The sequence below is a fragment of the Cetorhinus maximus genome, chromosome 5 (assembly GCF_964194155.1).
Source record: "Cetorhinus maximus chromosome 5, sCetMax3.hap1.1, whole genome shotgun sequence".
Lineage (NCBI taxonomy): Eukaryota > Metazoa > Chordata > Chondrichthyes > Lamniformes > Cetorhinidae > Cetorhinus > Cetorhinus maximus.
In genome coordinates this window covers 169,522,254-169,545,948 of record NC_135883.1, presented here as the reverse complement: position 1 = coordinate 169,545,948, position 23,695 = coordinate 169,522,254, and the positions used below count along the sequence as shown (strand labels likewise).

Sequence of the window (23,695 nt, the reverse complement as noted above, 5' to 3'; positions counted from 1 at the left end):
CCATCCAGCCCTTTTACAGTATGGGAGTCCCAGTCAATATGTGGAAAGTTAAAATCTCCTACTATCACAATTTTCTGTTTCTTACATCGGTCTGCTATTTCTCTACAGATTTGCTCCTCCAATTCTCTTTGACTATTGGGCAGTCTATAATACAACCCTATTAGTGTGGTCACACCTTTCCCGTTCCTCAGCTCCACCCATATGGCCTCTGTAGACGAGCCCTCCGGGCTATCCTGTCTACGCACAGCTGTGATATTTTCCCTGACTAGTAATGCCACTCCTCCCCCTTTCATCCCTCCCCCTCTATCACGTCTGAAACAACGGAACCCCAGAACATTGAGCTGCCAGTCCTGCCTCTCCTGCAACCAAGTCTCACTAATAGCAATAATATCGTAATCCCACGTGCCAATCCACGCCCTAAGCTCATCTGCCTTTCCGACAATACTCCTTGCATTGAAATAGATGCACCTGAGAACATTTCTATCACATACAAACCTTTGATTTCTGTCTATACATGCATTCCTCGCTTGACCTTTATCCTCCTCCACCTCACTGTCTGCTCTAACACTCTGGTTCCCCTCCCCCTGCAAATCTAGTTTAAACCCCCCGGAGCAGCACTAGCAAACCTACCCGCAAGGATGTTAGTCCCCTTCCAGTTCAGGTGCAAACCATCCCGTCGGAACAGGTCCCACCTTCCCTGGAACAGAGCCCAATTGTCCAGAAACATGAAGCCCTCCCTCCTGCACCATCTCCTTAGCCACGTATTTAGCTGCATTATCTTCCTATTTCTAGCCTCACTAGCACGTGGCATGGGTAGCACTCCTGTGATCGCAACCCTGGAAGTCCTGTCCTTCAACTTTGCACCTAACTCCCTAAACTCTCTTTGCAGGACCTCCTCCTCCTTCCTATCCACGCCATTGGTCCCTACATGGACCACGACATCTGGCTGCTCACCCTCCCTCCTGAGAAAACTGAGAACTCGATCCAAGATATCATGGACCCTGGCACCAGGGAGGCAACAGACCATCCGGAATTCTCGATCTCTCCCACAAAACCTCTTATCTGTCCCCCTAACTATTGAATCCCCTATCACTACTGCTCTCCTCTTTTCCCTCCTTCCTTTCTGAGCTGAGGGTCCAGTCTCGGTGCCAGAGACGCGACCACTACAACTTGTCCCTGGTAGGTCGTCCTCACTAACAGTATAAAAAACGGTATACCTATTGTTGATGGGAACGGCCACAGGGGTGCTCTGCTCTTTCTGTCTATTCCCCTTTCCTCTCCAGCTACCTGCCTCCTGACTTTTAGGGGTGACTGTCTCCCTGAAACTCCTGTCTATTACTGCCTCTGCCTCCCGTATGATCCGAAGTTCATCCAGCTGCAGTTCCAGTTCCCTAACTTGGTTTGTCAGCAGCTGTAGCTGGATGCATCTTTTGCAAGTGTAGTCATCAAGGACAATTGTGGTGTCCCAGACTTCCCACATGTTGCATTCGGAGCACTCGACTGCCCTAACTGCTGCCTCCATTACCTACTCCTAATTTAATTAAAGGAACTTACCCGGCCTTACCTCACTGGGAGCAAGCTCGTCCTCAGCCTCTGCTCGCCGAAGCCTCTCAAGCCAAAGCCTCAAAGCTCCACTCCTTCACTGGGCCACTCACACGCTGGCTGCTCCTCTTCAGCTTCCCCTCCTTTTATTTTCAATCTCCCAATCACCTCTCCTCTCGCGCTGTTTTCAATCTCTCGACTGACTCTCCTCTCGTGCTGTTTGCAATCTCCCAATCACCTCTCCTCTCGCGCTGTTTTCAATCTCCCGACTGACTCTCCTCTCGCGCTGTTTTCAATCTCCCGACTGACTCTCCTCTCGCGCTGTTTTCAATCTCCCGACTGACTCTCCTCTCGCGCTGTTTTCAATCTCCCGACTGACTCTCCTCTCGCGCTGTTTTCAATCTCCCAATCACCTCTCCTCTCACGCTGTTTTCAATCTCCCGACTGACTCTCCTCTCACGCTGTTTTCAATCTGTGGCAGACAACTCATCCACGTGTGAAAGGAAAAATACATCTTCCCTGTAGGGCTTTATCTCTGAAGGGGATGGTAATCTAGACATCATGTCGGCATTACAATGATTTTCCAATCATCTGTACTTAACGTCATACCGATAAGCAGGCAAAATCAACACCCATATCTGCATTTGGGCTGCAGCTAAAGTGAGTACTGGAGACTTTGGATTCAAATAGCCACCAGTGGTTTAATGGTCAGTTTTGATTTATGTATTTATGAAGTCTTCTTACTCCAAAAATCAAAGACCAGGACCAGAATGTTCCGGCCCCATTGGCATCGGGTGTTATGGTGGGGGAAGGGGTGGGGGCAGAGCAATATGGCGAGCGGGCCAAAAAATTGGTTTCACGCTGTTGTGAAACCAGTTTGCAACCATCCGTTCCACACGTCAATGGCGGGCTGCGCTTCCTGCCACCACACTTCAGAAACCTAATTTCAATACTTTAGCATCTCATTATAAGCCCTGCTTGCCGGAATGATCCCCCATTGCTGGATCATCCAGGCACGTCGGTGTGATTGCACGCCGACGTGCTTCACAACTGTACATAAGCAACTGTACTTCGCTCAGGACTTCAAGGTTTGTTTGACTACCTTGCTTCAGTCAGCGCTCACAGTCATCAGCGCCAGGCTTCAGAGACAGCGCCACATCACTTTTAGTGGGGCTCACAGGTAAGTCTCAACCTACTAGATCAGCTATATGTGGGTGGCTTTTCAATTGCTGCAGGTCTGGGGCTTGCTTGAGGATGGGAGACAGGGGAGAAGTGGCCTCAGGTAAGGGGAGAGGCTGCAAGACGAGGGTTGTTCTGGGGAAGGAAGGTATCCCATGGGGGCACATGTTGATATGTGCAAGTGACCTCAAGATGCTGAGAGTTGAGGAGACAGTCTACAGAGGAGATGAGGCCAGATTGAGATGTGAGGTAATGTGTGTGAGAATGGGTGGTGATGTCTCTTGAGCAGGCAGTGAGTGAGATGCCAGTGAATGTGTGATGGCCTTGTGAGTGTGTGAGTTTAGAGTGATGAGATGGTTGCCTTACCCTGGCTGCACGGAAGAGACCATTCATCCATTTTCTGCACTGGATGGCTGACCTCTTGTGTACAGCATTGGCACTGACCACCTCTGCCATTGTCTCCCAAGTCAGAGTGGTGAGACTGATGGGCCTCGTGCGTCCAAAGGAAGGGTAGAGGACATCTCAGCGGGCCTCCACAGCTTCCAGAAGGCATCCCAAGGATGGATCACCAAATCGGGGGAGCTGCACTCCTCTTGGCTTTTGGGGCCATGTCTCCACCGGAGTTGTCCTGGGCTGCAAGCATTGAGAAGTTTGTGCGCAGCTGTGGTTTAAATATGGTGCCTGAATGAGGAAACGGTGAGGTAACAGGGCAGGCAAATTAGAGTCCGCCCACCAGTGAGATAGCGTGTTTCCTGTGGTTGCCTAATTCGTGAGGTGGGAATGGAACGATACGACGCGAACACCCGTCACTGCAGCCAGGGAGTAAAACAACTTTTTTCCTGCTTGCTGCCGCACTTTGTGCATATCTAGGACAATTCTGCCCAATGCTTCACATTCTATTTGAGCATAATTTCACTCACTGGCACTGAGGGTGCATGAGGCAAATGTTATCAGTTTCTCCTCACCATTATCCAACACATGAGAGGTCACAGCATCATTGTACCATCTACCAATTTACTTTTACATAACTGGAGTACCTTGTCACACTCCCTTGTCCAATCCCACAGAACACCCTTCCTCAATAGTTCATTCAATGTATGCAATAAAGTTGCCAAATTTGGTATAAATTTGCAATAGCTTTTCACTAAGCCCAAATAGATCTGAGCTCAAAGCTATTTTGAGGGTATGGCAGAATTCTTATTACTTGACTTCACTTTTGGTGGATGCAACCTATCTTTGTCTACTCTGTAACCCAAATACTTTCCAAAGATTTTGAAACAGTTCACATTTGTGTGTCTTTATCCAAATTCCATGCTTTTGCAAACATCAGAGCACCTTATTTAGCTTGTCATCATAAATATTTCATCCAAATAGAACACTAAGCCCTGAACTCCTTGCAAAACTTGATTTGTTATCTGAAAAATTCTGGGGCTGAAGAAACACCAAATGGAAGCCTAGGAAACTGAAATCAACCCATGTATGTATTAATAGGCAAATATGACTTTGACTCATCTTCTAGCTCAAGTTGCAGATAGACATTTGTCAGATCTGATTTTGAAAAAAATCTGGCCTCCTGACAACACTGTGAACACACCTTCCACATTTGGCAAAGTATTGGGAAGTATTCCGGTATCTGATTTACAGTTACCTTATAATCCCCACATATTCTTACACTACCACCTGACATTGGTACTACCATTATGGGAGTCGCCCACTCTGTTTTACTTTGGAGATAATGTTCTCAGTCTCAAGTCTTTTCAGTTTGCTCTACTTTCCACTTCGATATAAGGGCCTAAGACCCACAGTAAACTGGTCTTGTGTTTCTCTGAAACCATATGTTGACCTTATATCCTTGAATTGGCTTGCTGGTTTTGCTAAACACCTTGAGGGTGCTTGGCGGTCATGTCGTCTTGCATTGTGTTTCACTTCTATGCCAAAAAGCAGCTATGTCAACAGAACTGAGCACTCCTTTAGGTTTTGGAACTCAGTGAAGCACTCATGATGGCTACAGCTCCACACTCCTTGAAACTGAAAGAACAGATGGTATTATATTTCCATTTCAAAGCAAATTGCTTGCCAATCAATTGCGTGGAGCAATGATTTTTTTAAATTATCTTTCACCAATGGGGCAAGCTTTTTTTTCAAATCAAAAGATATCTGGACATTTAAATCTCAGTACAAAACATCAGGGGAGAGTTTTCCAGCTTTGCATAAAAGTTTTGAATGAAATATGACACTTTCTCCATTTGGAAAAGTACTATAATGCATGTCAGCATTTACACAATGGTGGTCAATTTGGTCAACTTAGCTTTGCAGGACAGAGCCCTATGATCAATAACTGCATTATAAACACATTTGCAATACAATATTGTGACATTTGGCAGTGTCAAAATATTTAACACTTAGTTTTCACAATGCACCAGACTCCCCTGCAGGTTTCCCCCATTGTTCACAAACTTTCCAAGCAGGGGCATTTTTTGGAGGGGGCTTCCAAAACCCACACTAGCACATGAAAATAGTTTGGGGAAGGTAATTCAAATTTCCTATGGTCCTCATAATGATGACTCTAACCTCAGAAGAGGTGTTTTCCACCCCGTGTTTTCCACCCAGTGTTTTCCCAACCTGCAAAAAAGCCACATGAAAATGATGTGGGGTCAGAAAGGCAGAATAAAATTGTTTCTCCAACAAAAAAAAAGTATTTTGCAACCCGATTGCTGCCTCCATTGGGGGGTGAAAATCTGGCCCCACCTACTTAATAATGGATTCTGGCATTTTCCTAGTGACAGATGTCAGGCTAGCTGGCCCATAGTTTCCTGTGTTCTTTATCCCTTATTTTTTGAATAGGGGTGTAACATTTCAGTTTTTGAATCTGCTGGGTCCTTTCAGAATATAGGGTATTCACAGAACCATAGAATCATATAATGGGTACAGCACAGAAGGCCATTCAGCCTGGTTCTTTGAAGGAACAAATCACATATTACCGCTCCTCTGACTTCTCCCTGAAGCCCTGAACATTGTTCCATTTTGATAATAATCCAATTTCCTCTTGAATACCTCAATTGAACCAACCTCCAGCACACTCTCAGGCAGTGCATTTGAGATTTAACCACTCACTGAATGAAAAAGTTTTTCCTCATGTCACCATTGCTTCTTTTACCAATTGCTTTTAATTTGTGCCCTCTGATTCTCAATCCTTCCACCATTTGGAACAGTTCCTCCCTATCTACTCTGTCCAAGCTCTCATGATTTTGAATACCTCTATCAAATTTCCTCTCAACTTTCTCTTCTCCAAGGGAAACAGTCCCAACTTCTCTGCTCTATCTTCATAACTGAAGGTCCTCAACCATGGAACTATTCTCATTACATTTTGTAAGACTACAACCAATGCATCCACTACACCTGCAACCATGACTTTTAAGACTGTAATGTGCAAGCTTATCAGCCTTTCATCCCATTAATTTTCCCAGTAACTTTCTCTACTGATTTTTAAAAATTCTTTCATGGAATTTGGCTGTCGTATTGACCATCCCTAATTGCCCTTGAGAAGGTGGTGGTGAGCTGCCTTTTTAAATTGTTGAAGTTCATGTGGTGTTGGTACACCCACAGTGCTATTAGGGAGGGAGTTCCAGAATTTTGACCCAGCCACAGTGAAGGAACAGCGATACATTTCCAAGTCAGAATGGTGAGTGGCTTTGAGGGGAACCAGGTGGTGTATTCCTGTGTATCTGCTGCCCTTGTCCTTCTAGATGGAAGTGGTTGTGGGTTTGGAAGGTGCTGCTGAAGGAACCTTAGTAAGTTCCTGCAGTGCATCTTGTAGATGGTACTGCTGCCATTGTGCGTCGGTGGTGGAGGGACTGAATTTTGTTGATGGGGTGCCAATCAAGTAGGCTGCTTTGTCTTGAATGGTATTGAGTGTTCACAGAATTGTTACGGCGCAAAAGGAGGCCATTTAGCCCATCGTTTCTGCACCAGCTCTCCAAATGAGCAGTGTGACTTAGTGCCATTCCCCTGCTTTTTCCCCATACCCTTGCACATATTTTCTATTTAAATAATCATCTAATGCCATCTTGAATGCCTAGATTGAGCCTGCCTCCACCACACTTCCAGGCAGTACATTCCAGACCTGAACCACTCGTTGTGTGAAAACATTTTTTCTCATGTCACATTTGCTTGTTTTGCAAATCACTTTGCATCTGTACCCACTCATTCTTGATCTCTTGACGAGCGGGAACAGTTTCTCCCTATCTACTCTATCCAGCCCCCTCATGATTTTCAACACCTCTATCAAATCTTCTTTTAGCCTTTCTTCTCTCCAAGAAGGAAGGTCCCAACCTCTCCAATCTCTCTTCATAACTCAAGTTTCACATCCCTGGAACCATTCTTGTAAACCTCTTCTGCACTCTCTCCAATGTATTCATATCTTTCCTATAATATGGTGTCCAGAACTGTACACAATACTCCAGCTGAGGTCTTATATAAATTCAGCATAATCTCCTTGCTCTTGCACTCTATGCCCCTTTTAATAAAACCCAGGATATTTTATGCTTTATTAACTTCTCTCTCCATCTATCCTGCCACCTTCAATGATTTATGCACATATACACCCAAGGCTTTTTGCTCCCGCACCCCCTTCAAAATTTCACCCCTTATTTTATATTGTCTGTCCATGTTCTTCCTGCCAAAATGCATCACCTCACACGTCTCCACATTGAACTTCATCTTCCACCTATCTGCCCACTCCACCAACTTGTCTCTTACCTTTTGAAGTTCTACACTGTCCTTCTCACAGTTTACAATGCTTCCAAGTTTTGTATCATCCACAAACTTTGAAATTGTCCCCAGCACGCCAAGATCTGGATCATTAATATATATCAGGAAAAGCAAGGGTTCCAAAACTCCACGACAAACCTTCATCCAGTCTGAAAAATATCCATTGACCGTTACCCTCTGTTTCCTATTACTCAGCCAATTTTGTATCCATGTTGCTACTGTCCCTTTTATTCCATGAGCTACAACTTTTCTCACAAGTCTGCTGTTGTGGCACTGTATCAAATGCCTTTTGAAAGTCCATGAACATCACATCAACAACATTACCCTCATCAACCATAACTAGGGAAAGAGTAGGGCCCATTAAGGACTATAGTGGTAATTTGTGTGTGGAGCCGGAAGTTATAGGTAGGGTTCTAAATGAAAACTTTGTGTCAGTGTTCACAAGTGAGAGGGATGATGTGGGTGTGGAAATCAAGCAGAAGGACTGTGATATAATTAAAGAAATTAGCATAGAAAGGGAGGAGGTCTGAAATGGTCTGGCAGGCTTAAAAGCAGATAAATCTCCAGGCCCGGATGAAATGTATCCCAGGCTGTTGAGTGGGGCAAGGGAGGAGATAGCAGGGGTGCTGGCGATAATTTTCAATACCTCTCTGGCCACATGAAGAGGTGTCCAGGTGTATAGATAAGGGAAATGCATTTGATGTAGTCAACTTGGATTTCAGCAAGGCTTTTGATAAAGTCTCACATGGGAGACTGATAATGAAGGTAAGAGCCCATGGGATCCAAGGCAATTTGGCAAATTGGATCTGGAATTGGCTGAGTGGCAGGAAGCAGAGGTTGATGGTCAAGTGGTGTTTTTGTGACTGGATACCTGTGTCCAGTGGGGTTCCACAGGGATTGGTGTTGGGTCCCTTGTTGTTTGTGGTGTATATAAACGACTTAGACTTGAATGTAGGAGGGTTGATCAGTAAGTTCGAGGATGACACGAAAATTGGCAGGGTGGTAAATAGTGAGGAGGATAGCCTTGGATTACAGCAGGATATAGACGGGTTAGTCAGATGGGCTGATCAGTGGCAAATGGAATTTAATCTGGATAAGTGTGAGGTGATGCAGTTGGGCGGAATAAACAAGGCATGGGAATACATGATGAACGGTAGGATCCTGGGAAGTACCGAGGATCAAAGGGACCTTGGTGTGCGTGTCCACTGGTCCCTTAAGATAGCGGGACAGGTAGATAAGGTGGTTAAGAAGGCATATGGGATACTTGCCTTTATTAGCTGAGGCATAGAATATAAGAGCAGGGAGGTTATGCTGGAACTGTATAAAACGCTAGCTAGGCCACAGCTAGAGTATTGCGTGCAGTACTGGAATCCGTATTATAGGAAGGATGTGATTGTACTAGAGACAGTGCAGAGGAGATTTACCAGGATGTTGCCTGGGCTGGAGAGTTTTAGTTATGAGGAGAGATTGGATAGACTGGAGTTATTTTCTTTGGAGCAGAGGAGATTGAGGGGGGACATGATTGGGGTGTATAAAATTATGAGGGGCATAGATAGGGTAGACAGGAAGGAACGTTTCCCATTGGTGGAGGAATCAATAACCAGGGGGCATAGATTTAAGGTAAGGAGCAGGAGGTTTAGAGGGGATGTGAGGAAGAATTGTTTCATCCAGTGGATGGTGGGAACCTGGAGCTCACTGCCTGAAAGAGTGGTAGAGGCAGAAACCCTCATAACATTTAAGAAGTATTTAGATGTGCACTTGTGATACCATGGCATACAAGGCTATGGGCCTAGTGCTGGAAAATGGGATTAGAATAGTTAGATACTTGTTTGACCGGCACAGACTCAATGGGCCGAAGGGCCTTTTTCTGTGCTGTAGACCTCTGAGACTCTATAACTCTATAACCCTCCCTGTTTACCTCTTCAAAAAACTCCAGCAAGTTAGTTAAACACAATTCCTCCTTTAGAAATCCATGCTGTCTCTTCCTTATCAACCCACATTTTTCCATGTGACTACCAATTCAATCCCAAATAATCTTTAGAAGTTTCCCCACCACTGAAGTTAAACTGACCTGTAAATGCTGGGCTTATCCTTACAACCTTTTTTGAACAAGGGCGTAATGTTTGCAATTCTCCAGTCCTCTGGCACCTCCCCTGAGTCTAGGGAAGACTGAAAGATTATGGCCAGTGCCCCTGCACTTTCCATTCTTACTTCTTTCAATATCCTTGGATGCATCTCATCCGGTCCCGGTACCTTGTCAACCTTAAGTACTGATAGTTTATCCAACGCTTCCTCCTTATCAATTTTGCACCCTTGTAGTGACAGAGTTTCCTCCTCTGTCACTGTGGCCTCAGTTGCATCTACTTCCTTGGGACAGACAGATGCAAAGTATTAATTTACCACCTCAGTCATGACCCCTTCATCCATGTGTAAATCCCCCTTTTGCTCCCTAATCAGCCCTACTCCTCTTTTTTCTACCCTCTTACTACTGATGTGCCGAGAGAAGGCTTTGGGATTCCCCTTTATGTTGGCTGCCAGTCTTTTCTCATGATCCCTCTTTGCTTCTCTTATTTGCTTTTTCACCTCCCCACTGAACCTTCTGTATTCCACTTGGTTTTCAGTTGTATTTTCTACCTGACACCTGTCATAAGCACTCATCCAGGTAATTGGGGAATAATCCATCACTCTCCTGTCCCTTGTTGATGGTGGACAGGCTTTGGTGAGTCAGAAGTTGAGTTAAGAAACATTTTACTTTTGTTTTTGTCATTTGTTCTATTTCAATACATAAAAAAATTAGAATCATAAGAATTATTAAATTCACAGAATCTATTCATCATCTGCCATCCTAGATAGTCTCATGAGGCAATGATGATGCCGTTGTTAACTATTCAATGCAATTGTTCTCCATTGGTGACTTATTCTGAATCATAACAAGGGATTTTTGTCACTCCTTTTACAGTTGTTGAGTGGCACTGGCTTCCTCCAGGCCCTGCAGCAGTTTCCAAAGGACACCATCAATGATGAAACAGTAGAGATTCTCCAGCCATATTTCATAATGGAGGATTATACATTTGAAAATGCTAAGAAAGTCTGTGGGAATGTTGCTGGTTTGTTATCCTGGACTCAAGCTATGGCTGCCTTCTTTTCCATCAACAAAGAGGTGCTGCCTCTAAAGGTAATACTGAATCAAAAGAGCACTAAAATCAGTAAAACAACTGCAAAATTTTCACTGCATGAACTGATTTCTGCACAAATGCCTTTCAGTATTATATATGTCCTGTTTGAATGTTTCCATATTTGAAGAAGTTTAAATGTAAATAGATATCTAAACTTTTTTTGTAAACAAATGCCTCAAAAAATTCCTTATTTAACTTGTGTTTCACAACTGTTTTGCTGGTGCAGGATTTCACCACTAATGAGCCCAAGTCATAGAATCAGACAGAGCTTAGTGCCATACTCACTCCAACCTGTGCTAGTATCCCTCTAGTGCCTGTGCTCATAGTAGAAAAGATCGACAAACATTTCAAGGCATTTAATATAGAAACAGGGAATTTAGTGATAAACTAAACATAGAGGAGTACAGCACAAAAGGAGGCAATTTGGTCCATCAATTCTATGCTAGTTCTTTTGCAGAGCAATCCAGTTAGTCCCACTCCCCTGCTTTTCCCCCATATTGCTACATTTTACTCCTTTAAGTAGTTATCCAATTCCTTTGTGATAGCTAATACTGAATCAATCTCTACCCTGTCAGACAGTGCTTTCAAAATCATAATCACTTGTTGCATAATAATGTTTTTCCTCATGTTGCCACTGGTTCTTTTGCCACCTTGAATTCATGCCTTCCTATCTTCAGCCATCTTCAGTTTCCCTCCATTTACTCTATGTAAGTCCTATGACTTATGTTGATCCACACACATACCAGGATCAAACCAGACTGCCCTAAATTCTGCTGATGAGCACAATCCATCTGTAATCACCAAACAGAAAATGATTGGAACTGGTGAATTTGGTCATGTCTACAAAGGAATTCTGAAGAAAGGACAGCAAGAGATTGATGTAGCTATTAAAACATGGTTTTTAAACACCTCTATCAAATCTCATTTTTATCTGAAAACACAAGCAAAATACTGCAGATGCTAGAAACCAAAATAAGAACAGAAGATGCTGGAAATATCCAGCAGCATCTGTGGAGAGACCCAAACATCATTGACCCAAATATTAACTAATTTGACTGAGTGTGACATCAAGGAGCCCTAGCAAAACTGAGGTCAATGGGAATCAGGGGGAAATCTCTCCACTGGTTGGAGTCATACCCAGCACAAAGGAAGGTGGTTCTAATTGTTGTAGGTCAATCATCTCAGTTCCAAGACATCATTGCAGAAGTTCCTCAGGGTTGTAACCTAGGCCCAACCATCTTCAGCTGCTTCATCAATGACCTTTCTTCCATCAGAAGGTCAGAAGTGGGGATGTTTGTTGATGAATGCACAATGTTCAGCACCATTCACAACTCCTTAGATGCTGAAGCAGTCCATGTCCAAATGCACCAAGATCTGGACAATATCCAGGCCTGGGCTGACAAGCGGCAAGTAACATTTGCACCACACAAGTGACAGGCAATAACCATCACCAAAAAGAGAGAATCTAACCATCGCCCCTTGACATTCAAGGGCATTACCATGGTTGATTCCCCCACTATCAACATCCTGGGGGTTACCTTTGACCAGAAATTGAACTGGACTAGCTACATAAGTACTTTGGATACGACAGCAGGTCAGAGGCTAGGAATCCTATGGTGAGTAACTCACTTCCTGACTCTCCAGTGCCGATCCACCATCTACAAGGCACAAGTTAAGAGTGTGATGAAATACTCTCCAATTGCCTGGATGAGTGCAGCTCCAACAACACTTAAGTAGCTTGACACTATCCAAATCAAAGCAACCTGCTTGATTGGCACCTCTTCCACAAACATTTCCTCCCTCTACCCCCGACAAACAGTACCAGCAATGTGTACTACAGAAACTCACCAAGGCTGCTTAGGCAGCAACTTCCAAATCCACGGCCACTACCATCTAGAAGGACAAGGGCAGCAGACACATGGGAACACCACCACTTGGAAGTTCCCCTCCAAGCCACTCGCCATCCTGACTTGGAAATATATCGCCGTTCCTTCACTGTCGCTAGGCCACAATCCTGGAGCTCCCTTTCTAATAGCACTGTGGGTATACCTACACCACAGGGACTGCAGTGGTTCAAGAAGGCAGCTCACCACCACCTTCTCAAGGGCATTTAGGGATGGGCAATAAATGCTAGCCCAGCCAGCAATGTCCACATCATGTACATGAATAAAAAAAATCTTCTCTGCTCTATGGAGAACAACTCCAGCTTGTCTAATCTATTCAGGTAACCATATTCCCTCATCCCTGAAATCATTCTATTGCATCTATTCTTTACCCTCCCCAAAAACGTCATATTCTTCCGAAAGCATGGTGCCCAGAAGTGGATATAACACTGCAGCTGGGATCAAACAGGTGTTTAATATAGATTTAACATAATAGCTATTATGCTCAATGGGGGCTACATACATATGTACATACATACATAGGCATTTGGAGCAGGAGTAGGCCATTCAGCCCCTCAAATCTGCTCTGCCCTTCAATAAGATCACGGCTGGTCTGATTGTAGCCTCAACTCCACATTCTGCATTTCCTCCAACTCCTCCCTTAATTCACCCAACTCCCCCAAGCCCTAGATTTTCCCCTGACAACCCAACCCAACCCAACGAGCTCCACCACCCGAATCCCCCCTGACCTTCCGACTCCCCTGTTACATCTGATTCCCCACCAACCCGAGCTGACCCGACCTCACCACCCTACCTACCTATCAGCTTATTTCCTGACCTACTTACCTTATCCACCCTGCCTAATTATCACTTACCCTACCCATCCTATCCACTTAACCACCCTTCCCCCTTACCCACTTACCTTGCCCAGTCTACTCCCTGACTCACTTACTTTACCCACCCAACTCCTTACCCACCATGTCCTCTTACCCACTTACCATACCCACCCTACCCCCTTACCCACTTCTTATCCACCCTGCCCCTCATCCACCCTACCCTCTTACCCACTTGCCTTACCAACCATACCCCTTTACCAATCCTATATCTTTACTCACTCTATCCACTTAAACACTTGTCTTTTCTCTGTAGCTTTTCTAACTCTTTACCTGCCAGGGTACAGCAGGTAGTGTCGGAAATAGGGGGCATGCCTTCTGTGCGGATTTTCTCTGCTGTTCCCTCTGAGGTTTCTTGTGCTGACTAAGCTCTGCAGCATCCTCCATCGGAAGATTGTCCTGAAAATTGGAGGAAGTTAAGTATGCATTGTTTTGTCTGATCAAGGTTGGGAATAAGGTGTGGAATTTTCCATTTCTGAGACAGTGTGGTGGTGGGTGAGTTTGGCAGTACCCACCCCACCGGCTGGAATGACGGGAACTTGCACCCAATTCAGCGCTTGGAGGGTCATTGGTTATGCACAGGCGAGTATCGGACCAGGTTACCTGGTGGGCCAGGAGCCGATTCGTCCACGCCATCAGCTGGCGAGGTTGAAGGTCCAGCACCATATTTAAAGGCCAGTCCTATACATAATCTCACTCTCTCCAGTCCACCTGTCTTGAAGACACGTGCAGAGAGGTGTTGCAGCCAGAAAAAGAAGGCCGAGAGCTTCAAGAAGAAGGCAGCACCCTGCTTCACCCACCAGGCCCCCCCAGGCTTTGATCAGAGGAATGCGGGCACACAGGCAAGTTCTGTATCATAGGATGGCTGCAGGAAGTGCAGCAGCCTCACCTCCCTGGCCTGGGAGGCCGTCGCGGAGCAGGGCAGAGCGGCTGGCAAAGGTGCCCAAAATGCTATCCAATGCAGGAAAAGGATGAATGATCTCATCTGCTCCACCAGCGTAAGTCATCCTTCAACTCCCTCCGATATCAAACTCTCATCTTGGCATTGTGCACTCAAACAGCTACTGTCTTCAGGGATCCCACGCAACCATAAGTGGGGGAAACATATCAACACTTGTTCTCTTGCCGAGACTTTCACATCACCACCATCACATCTATCATGTTGCTCACATTCCATCCTCTGGACCTTCTGGGGAGGGCTCACCACACGCACAGGGAACATGCATCTCACCCAACCTCTGCTCCATTCTTTCTCATCACATGTTCTTCATACAGGCCAAGCTGGCGCACAACAAACGTGAGAAATCACAGACCGGAGGCAGACATCATTGCCTTCATTGAGTTTGAGGAGGCTGCAGTCGAGCTGGCTGGGGAGGATAGGGATCGCTCCTGTGGAGAAGGGGAGATCGGCTTCTCCCGCCAACCTAGTACAGATCAAAGATCCATCACTTCATCAAATCCTGACATTCACAGTGAGTCACATGCAGCCACATTTAGCTCATGCTCATTCACTCAAACTCTATTTTCTATTTTCTAGGCACCAACAGATCAAGGCCCCCAGCCTCAGTCCAAGCCCCCAGACTTCGTCGGAGGAGGAAGCTTTGGAAGAACAGCCACAGCACTCACACGCACCCTCCACCAGCTCAGAGACACACCCTTTGATGGGGCAAAGCTGTAGATTAGGCTCAGCCTCACATTCTGGAGAACACCTCACTGACACGTCCCGGAGGCAGTCAGAGGCAGGGATAGCCCAGGTTTCTGGCACTCAAAGGGCTGTTGGAGACCAGCCAACCCGCTCAGTCCGAGTTACAAAGAACAGAGAACCAAGAAAAGTATAGCACAGGAACAGGCCCTTCGGCCCTCCAATCCTGCACCGATCATATTGCCTGTCAAACTAAAACATTTTGCACTTCCGGGGTCCGTATCCCTCTATTCCCATCCTATTCATGTATTTGTCAAGCTGCCTCTTAAACACCACTATCGTACCTGCTTCCACCACCTCCTCTGGCAGCGAATTCCAGACACTCACTACCCTCTGCGTAAAAATCTTGCTCTGCACATCTCCTCTAAAGTTTTCTCCTCTCACCTTAAATCTATGTCCCCTAGTAATTGACTCTTCCACCCTGGGAAAAAGCTTCTGACTATCTACTCTGTCCATGCCACTCATAATTTTCTAAACTTCAAGTCGCCCCTCAATCTCCGTCACTCTAGTGAGAACAATCCCAGTTTCTCCAACCTCTCCTCATAGCTAATAACCTCCAGATCAGGCAGCATCCTGGTAAACCTCCTCTGCACCCTCTCCAATGCCTCCATATCCTTCTGGTAATGTGGCGACCAGAATTGCATGCAATATTCTAAGTGTGGCCTAAACAAGGTTCTATACAACTGCAGCATGACTTCCCAGCTTTTATACTCAATATCCCTGCCGATGAAGGCAAGCATGCCATATGCCTTCCTGACTACCTTATCCACCTGCGTTGCCACTTTCAGTGACCTGTGGACCTGTACACCCAGATCCCTCTGCCCGTCGATGCACTTAAGGGTTCTGCCATTTACTGTATAATTCCTACCTGTATTAGACCTTCCAAAATGCATTACCTCGAATTTGTCTGGATTAAACTCCATCTGCCATTTCTCCGCCCAAGTCTCCAACCGATCTATATCCCATTGTATCCTTTGACAATCCTCTTCACTATCTGCAATTCCTCTTAGTGTCGTCTGCAAACTTACTAATTAGCCCAGTTATATTTTCCTCCAAATCATTTACGTATACTACAAACAGCAAAGGTCCCAGCACTGATCCCTGCGGAACTCCACTAGTCACAGCTCTCCATTCAGAAAAGCACCCTTCTACCTGTCTTCTATGACCAAGCCAATTCTGTATCCATCTTGCTAGCTCACCTCTGATCCCGTGCGACTTTCCCTTCTGTACCAGTCTACCATGAGGGACCTTGTCAAAGGCCTTACTGAAATCCATGTAGATAACATCCATTGCCCTTCCATTGTCGATCATCTTTGTCACTTCCTCGAAAAACTCGATCAAGTTAGTGAGACACGACCTCCCCTTCACAAAACCATGCTGCCTCTCACTAATATACCCATTTGCTTCCAAATGGTAGTAAATCCTGTCACGAGGAATCTTCTCCACCGGCCTGTAATTTCCTGGATTATCCCTGCTACCCTTCTTAAACAATGGAACAACATTGGCCATTCTCCAGTCCTCTGGGACCTCACCCGTAGCCAGTGAGGATACAAAGATTTCTGTCAAGGCCCCAGCAATCTCCTCCCTTGCCTCCCTCAGTACTCTGGGGTAGATCCCATCTGACCCTGGGGACTTATCCACCTTAATATTCTTCAAGACGCCTAACGCCTCTTCTTTTTTGATCTCAACATGATCCAGGCTATCTACACACTCTTCCCTAGACAATTCGACCGCTAAGTCCTTCTCTTTGGTGAATACTGATGAGAAGTACTCATTTAGTATCTCTCCCATTTCTTCTGGCTTCACACATAGATTCCCACCTCTGTCCCTGAGTGGGTTTACCCTTTCCCCAGCTACCCTCTTGCTTTTTACATATGTATAAAAGGCCTTGGGATTTTCCTTAATCCTGGTTGCCAATGACTTTTCATGACCCCTTTTAGCCCTCCTGACTCTTTGCTTAAGTTTCTTCCTACTTTCCTTATATTCTCCACGGGCTTCATCTGTTCCCAGCCTTCTAGCCCTTACGAATGCTTCCCTTTTCTTTTTGACTAATCTCACAATATCCTTCGTTATCCAAGATTCCTGAAACTTGCCATACTTATCCTTCATCCTAGCAGGAACATGCCGGTCCTGAATTCTTATCAACTGACGTTTGAAAGCCCTTCACATGTCAGTTGTTGATTTGCCCTCAAACATTCGCCTCCAGTCTAGATTCCTCAGTTCCTGCCTAATATTGTTATAATTAGCCTTCCCCCAATTAAGCACCTTAACCCGAGGACTCCTGTAATCCTTATCCACCAGTACCTTGAAACTTACTGAATTATGGTCACTTTTCCTGAAATGCTCCCCTAGTGAAACTTCGACCACCTGGCCGGGTTCATTCCCTAATACCAGGTCTAGTATTGTCCCTTCCCTAGTTGGACTATCTACATATTGTCTCAGGAAGCCCTCCTGGATGCACCTTACAAATTCTGCGCCATCCAAACCCCTAGCACTAAGTGATTCCTAGTCAATATGGTGAAAGTTAAAATCACCCACCACAACAACCCTATTGCTTTTACATCTTTTCAAAATCTGCCTCCATAACTATTCCTCAATCTCCCACCGGCAATTGGGAGGCCTAAGTAAACCCCCAACATTGTGACTGCACCCTTCCTATTCCAGAGCTCTACCCATATTGCCTCACTGCATGAGCCCTCCGAGGTATCCTCCTGTCATACAGTTGTGATATTCTCCTTAACCAGCAGTGCAACTCCCCCACCTCTTCTTCATCCCTCTCTATCCTGCCTGAAACATCTAAATCCTGGAATGTTTATCTGCCAATTCTGTCCATCCTTCAACCAAGTCTCTGTAATAGCAATAACATCATAGTCCCAAGTACTAATCTAAGCTCTAAGCTCATCTGCTTGCCTGTTATACTTCTCGCATTGAAACAAATGCATTTAAGACCCCCAGTCCCACTGTGTTCAGTAATTTCTCCCTCTTAGTCCTACTGGCCATATTCACTTAGATGATAAGTCTCTGGAAACGGCTACCAACTCAATGCTGGAGATGCAATGACAGGCGGCAAAACATTTGGCAGAGATTCAACTGTCACTCAGCAGACTAGAGCGAGCGATGGAGGAGTCCGTCTGCGTTCTATCTGATGTCATGGCTCTGACATGTGAGCGCCTTGAGGCCACCATTAGAAGGCTGGTGACCACCATGGAGGCCTTGGTCCAGCAGGTCTTGCTGGATTGCGCTCAGCCATGCACTCCATGGCCACACACCCTGGTTGGCGCCATCAAGATGTAGGCGAAATGGGGACGAGGCACCTTGACCTTCCTCCAGGTGCACCATCTGCTGCAGGAGTCAGAGCAGCGCCCTTGGGCACTCACAGGGAGGATGAGCATCAGCCGGTCACCCTGGGGGCCTCCTTTCAGGACACTGAAGGGTGCGCAGCTGCTCACAACCCGCACTGCCCATGACCCCTTCAACTCCAGCTTTGTCGGCTGCCAAGGACACCTCTGCCCCTGAGCAGGTGAAATGTTTTTGTTAACAGTTCTCAACCACTGAACACATATAGAGTTAGCCCTTGGCGTTTCAGGGCATAGACCACATCCATGGCGGTAACAGTCTTGCGTTTAGAGTGTTCCGTGTAGGTGACCGAGTCTCGGATTATATTTTCCAAGAAAACCTTGAGAACCCCATGAGTTTCCTCGTAAATTAGGCCAAAGGTATGTTTAAAGCCCCCACAACGAGCGAGGTGGCGAATGGCAAGTTTAGTGATTTCCTGGATATTATCTCGGAGGACTTTCTGGTGCCCTTTAGTACCCCCATTACCGAGACCTTTCCCGCCTTTGCCTCTACTGGATATCACACCCCGGAGACAAAGCCTGCAGGTGACCCTTATCAGGCCGGGGTCCTCCAGGCCTCGGGCCACCAGAGAACATCTGCCAAGGTCATCACAGTCAGGACACAGTCAGCAGGCTGCCTCCACCTCCACTGCTACTGTGGATGTCGGGGTTCCACGAGGTAGGTCCACATCTCAGTCGCAGCATTGTTTGCATCATGAGATGGCGGCAAAGGCTTCAAGTCCCCTCTCACGTCGCCCTTGTTCCTCAGTGGACTCTCAGTTCCCAGAGTAAGTACACTCACAGGGCACCAAGGGCTAATGCAGAGATCATGGCCTCGCGATTCATGAGGTCAGAATGCGCAAGTGTGAATCCGGGACTCATTCTCACTGCAAGTCGGTGGACATCCCCTGAGTTGAAAGAAGATGGCATTGAGGGCTAGGAGAGATGTGACCATATGCCCTCACTTAACTTCACTCATCCTGGAACCTGTCCGCAATTAACAAATCACGGGCACATCTCCCATGTCTTCCTTCCTCCATGTCGTGATCGTGCTCACGCTGACCCTCAGCAGCCTCCTGAGGTTCCTGGGCATCCGGATCTTCATCCTCCAATGAGCTCTCATCCTCCTCGAGTTCACCCTCTGGCAGGGGGTCACATCTTTGTATTGCCAGGTTGTGAAGGGTACAACACACTCCGATGATGCAGGAAACCTTGTCGGGAGTGTATTGGAGTGAGCCGCCTGAGTGGTCCAAGCATCTGAAGCGTATCATCAGAAGCCCTATAGTCTGTTCTGTAAGGTAGTGTGTGGAGCTGTGAGCAGCATTGTACCTCTCCTCGGAAGGACTCTGAGGGTGATGCACTGGTGTCATCAGCCAGCGTTTCAGTGGGTACCCCTTATCCCCAAGCAGCCATCCCTGCAGGTGTACAGGCCCTTCAAAAAAACTCAGACACTTGGGAGTGATTCAGGATATAGGAATCATGGTAACTCCCAGGATACCCAGCACAAACATGTAGTATGTGGTCACACACCAGTTGTACATTGATGGAATGGTAACCCTTGAGGTTTATAAACATTAGGGCCTGCTGCCATGGAGCCCGTATAGCCACAAGGGTACAGTCTATTGCACCCTGATCTCTTGGGAAGCCTGAGATGGCGGCGAAGCTGGTGAATCTCACAGTCTGTTCTCTTCACCCAGAGCAAACCTGACACAATGATGGGCCTTCCTGTAAAGTGCACCTGTAACCTCCTTCATGCATCGATGTGTTGCAGCCTGAGAGATGCCACACAGGTCCCCTGTTAATCCTTGGAAAGACCCAGAGGCCAAGAAATTGAGTGCTGTGGTCACCTTCAAAGCCACTGGGGATACCTTCCAATTCCACGAGGCGTCAGGTCTTCACGGAGAATGCGGCATATGTGATGTACCAGAGCTTTGGAAAATCTCAGGCGTGCACGGCATTGCCTCTCACTCATTTGTAAATAGGAGACTCTCCTACGACAAACCCTAGGTCTGGCGAGTCACACTGGTTGTCTGGGTCTCTCCTCCTGACTCTCCTGTTAAGTTCTGGCTCCTCTTGACCAAGTCCCTCCTGCTGGAGCTGCTTGCGGAGTTGCCTCTCCCTCCTTTGCCTTCTCCATTGCATTAGGACCCTGACAAAGGCTGCATTGAGCCCTGGATCCTTATGCGCTTTTGCCTTCTCTCTGAAAGGAAACATTGAACAAGAAAGTGAAGCTCAGAAGATGACACGGTTGAAAATTGTAAGGTCCAAAGCTTTTCCTGCCCTACATGTATGGTGGCTGATGCTGCCTTGTCCCTGAGTTACTCGCACACAAATGTTTTTAATTTGTTCATGGGATGTGGGCATCGCTGGCTAGGCCAGCATTTATTACCCATCCCTAACTGCCCTTGTTTATTTAAGAGTCAACCACATAGTTTCTGGGTTTGGTGTCACATGTAGACCAGACCAGGTCAGGACAGCAGATTTCCTTCCCTAAAGGACATTAGTGAACCAGATGGGTTTTTATGAAATCAACAATGGTTTTGTGGTCATCATCAGACTTTTAATTCCAGGTTTTTATTAAATTCAAATTCCACCATCTGCCATGGTGGGATTTGAACCCAGGTCCCCAGAGCATTACCCTGGGTCTCTAGAACACTAGCCCAGTGACAATGTCACTATGTCACCACCTCCCCACATCAAGATGGCCAAGATGGTATTGCAGATATGTAATTCTTGAGCCCTGCGTTAGATGCTAACATTTAATTCAGGTGAATGACCCAAGCTAGCTTTGTGCTCCAATCTCTAATGTGGCATATTAATAACCAATCAATTTTTAAAAATGTATTTACACAATGTGGGCGCTGCTGGCTAGGCTGGCATTTATTGCCCATCCCTAATTGACTTTGAGAAGGAGGTGGTGAGCTGCCTTCTTGAACTGTTGCAGTCCCTGTGGTGTAGGTACACCCACAGTGCTGTTAGGAAGGGAGTTTCAGGATTTTGACCTAGTCACATTGAAGGAACGGTGATATATTCCCAAGTCAGGATGGTGAGTGACTTGGAGGAGAGCTTCCAGATAGCGGTGTTCCAATTGTGTCTGCTATAAGTGGATGCCCTTTGGCCCGTTAGGATTGCCAAATATGGTGAACACGTGACAGGCCTTCACTGATGGAATGCCATATATGATACAGCTGTGTCTCCTTTACTATTGGCTGTATTCTCAAAATCTATATTCCTGTGTGTTACTCTTGAGATACAGTGACTGTGATGTGAAGCCACTGAGTCCTGAGTAGCCCTTTAACAGTGCTAATGAAGCCATTGGCTTTCAGTGGTGTTCACTGCAAGGAGGTTCTCCCTCTTTCTTTCTAAGCAGACTCCTGCTCATTCCTAAGGCAACAAGAAGACGGTGACCCCAGAAAGGTTCCCCTCGTATTCGCTCCCCCCACCCTCAGTGCCATTCCACAGCCTTCCCTCCCCGTTGCCCCCCCCCCACTTGTGTTCACCCTTCCCCCTCACTGTCATTCCACAGCCTTCCCTCCTTATTGCCCACATTTTGTTCATCAACCCACCCTTGCCTCACAACCCACCCCAGGTTGAAACGGTACTTTCTGAAAATGGAGGCCTGCATGAGTGCCACAGCATAATAATGTTCTTTGGGACAATGTGGGCCAAGAGCAGGAGCAGACCAACCATACAACCCGAGCAATATGGCGTTCATCACAACAAGACTGACACAGTGCTATAGCAGGTAGGCTATGTATGTTGCACTCTCCTCAAAGTTACCAGCAAACTGAGGTCTGACCTGTGCACATCGCCCCTTTTCAAATGGGTTTCAGGCCAACATAATTTCCCGCTGGCATGACGCAAGTTGGAAGGCATGACCAGATTTCAGCGAGCAGCTATTTTAATGAGCATTCATGACATGTTAATGAATGCAAATGGCGTTTATGCCACTCGTCAGCAGGATAACTGACCTACCATAAGCACACCATGGGGAGAATTGCAAAGTGTTTTTACAAGGGCGGATTTCCGACTTTTTGCCTGCCACTAGATTGTCCGCTCTCACCCACCATGAAACCCACCGTGGGCGGGATGGAAAATTGGTTAAACAAGGCATTTGGAACCCAAGGATTTCAAACCTGAATGGAAGATTCGGTTCTATTAGCCTTTAACTGATCCACGTTGATTTCCCGAGTTAATCCAGATTTATCTGAGTGACTGTTGATTTGGTCTAAGCAAGCTGTTATAAGCTACTACATAAATGCAATTTTCTCTGTTTATAATACAAAACATTATACTATAAACAACCCAGGAGCATCACCATTAACTTTCAAAAGCTTGCCAATGAAAAAATAACAGAATGGAATCAAAGTCATTTCTCCATTAAATACATTCCAATCTAACACTTTTCCCAACTTATAAAGGATGATTTAACAATAGATACACTTGTAAGAAGTTACAATTCTCTCTGACCCTTAAGAAAATTAAGCAAAAGTGCTTGTCATTTAACAGGCCAGTTAGCTTAACAACTGCCAGGGAAAATGTTAGAAGCTATTATTAAAGATGTTAAAGCAGGGCACTTAGAAAAGTTTAAGGCACAGGCAGAGTCAGCATGGGTTTTTAAAAGGGAAATAATCATGTTTAACCAATTTATTGTAGTTTTTTGAAGGAGCCACATGTGTTGTGGATAAAGGGGAACCAGTGAATGTACTGTACTTAGATTTCCAGAAAGCATTTGATAAAGTGCCACATCAAAGGTTATTGCGGAAAATAAAAGCTCATGTTGTAGGGGGTAACTGGTTAGACGATTAGCTAGCTAACAGGAAACAGAGCGTAGCCATAAATTAGTCTTTTCTCTGGTTGGTGGGACGTAGCAAGTGGTGTGCCTCAGGGATCAGTGCTGTGACCTCAACTTTTTACAATTTATATAAATAACTTGGATGAAGGGACCGAAGGAATAGTGGCTAAATTTGCTGATGACACAAAGATAGGCAGGAAAGTAAGTGACATAGATAGGTTAAGTGAGTGGGCAAAGATCTGGCAAATGTTATATGATGTAGGCAAAAGTGAACTTGTTCATTTTGGCAGGAAGAATAAAAAATAAGCTTATTATCTAAATGGTGAGAGATTTCAGAGTTCTGAGATTCAGAGGGATCTGGGTGTCATAGTGCATGAATCACAAAAGGCTACTATGCAGGTACAACAGGTAATTAGGAAA

The 23,695-nt window shown here is 45.8% G+C and overlaps 1 protein-coding gene across 1 annotated transcript in view; it reads left to right on the top strand.

Annotated features, from left to right (window-relative positions):
* The window catches only part of LOC144681152 (dynein axonemal heavy chain 8-like), a 1,929,890-nt gene that overhangs the window by 1,537,230 nt on the left and 368,965 nt on the right, over positions 1-23,695 (top strand). The window contains exon 67 of the mRNA XM_078542879.1: positions 10,451-10,666. Coding sequence (XP_078399005.1) covers positions 10,451-10,666 — 216 coding nt within the window. The remainder of the gene's footprint in view (positions 1-10,450; positions 10,667-23,695) is intronic.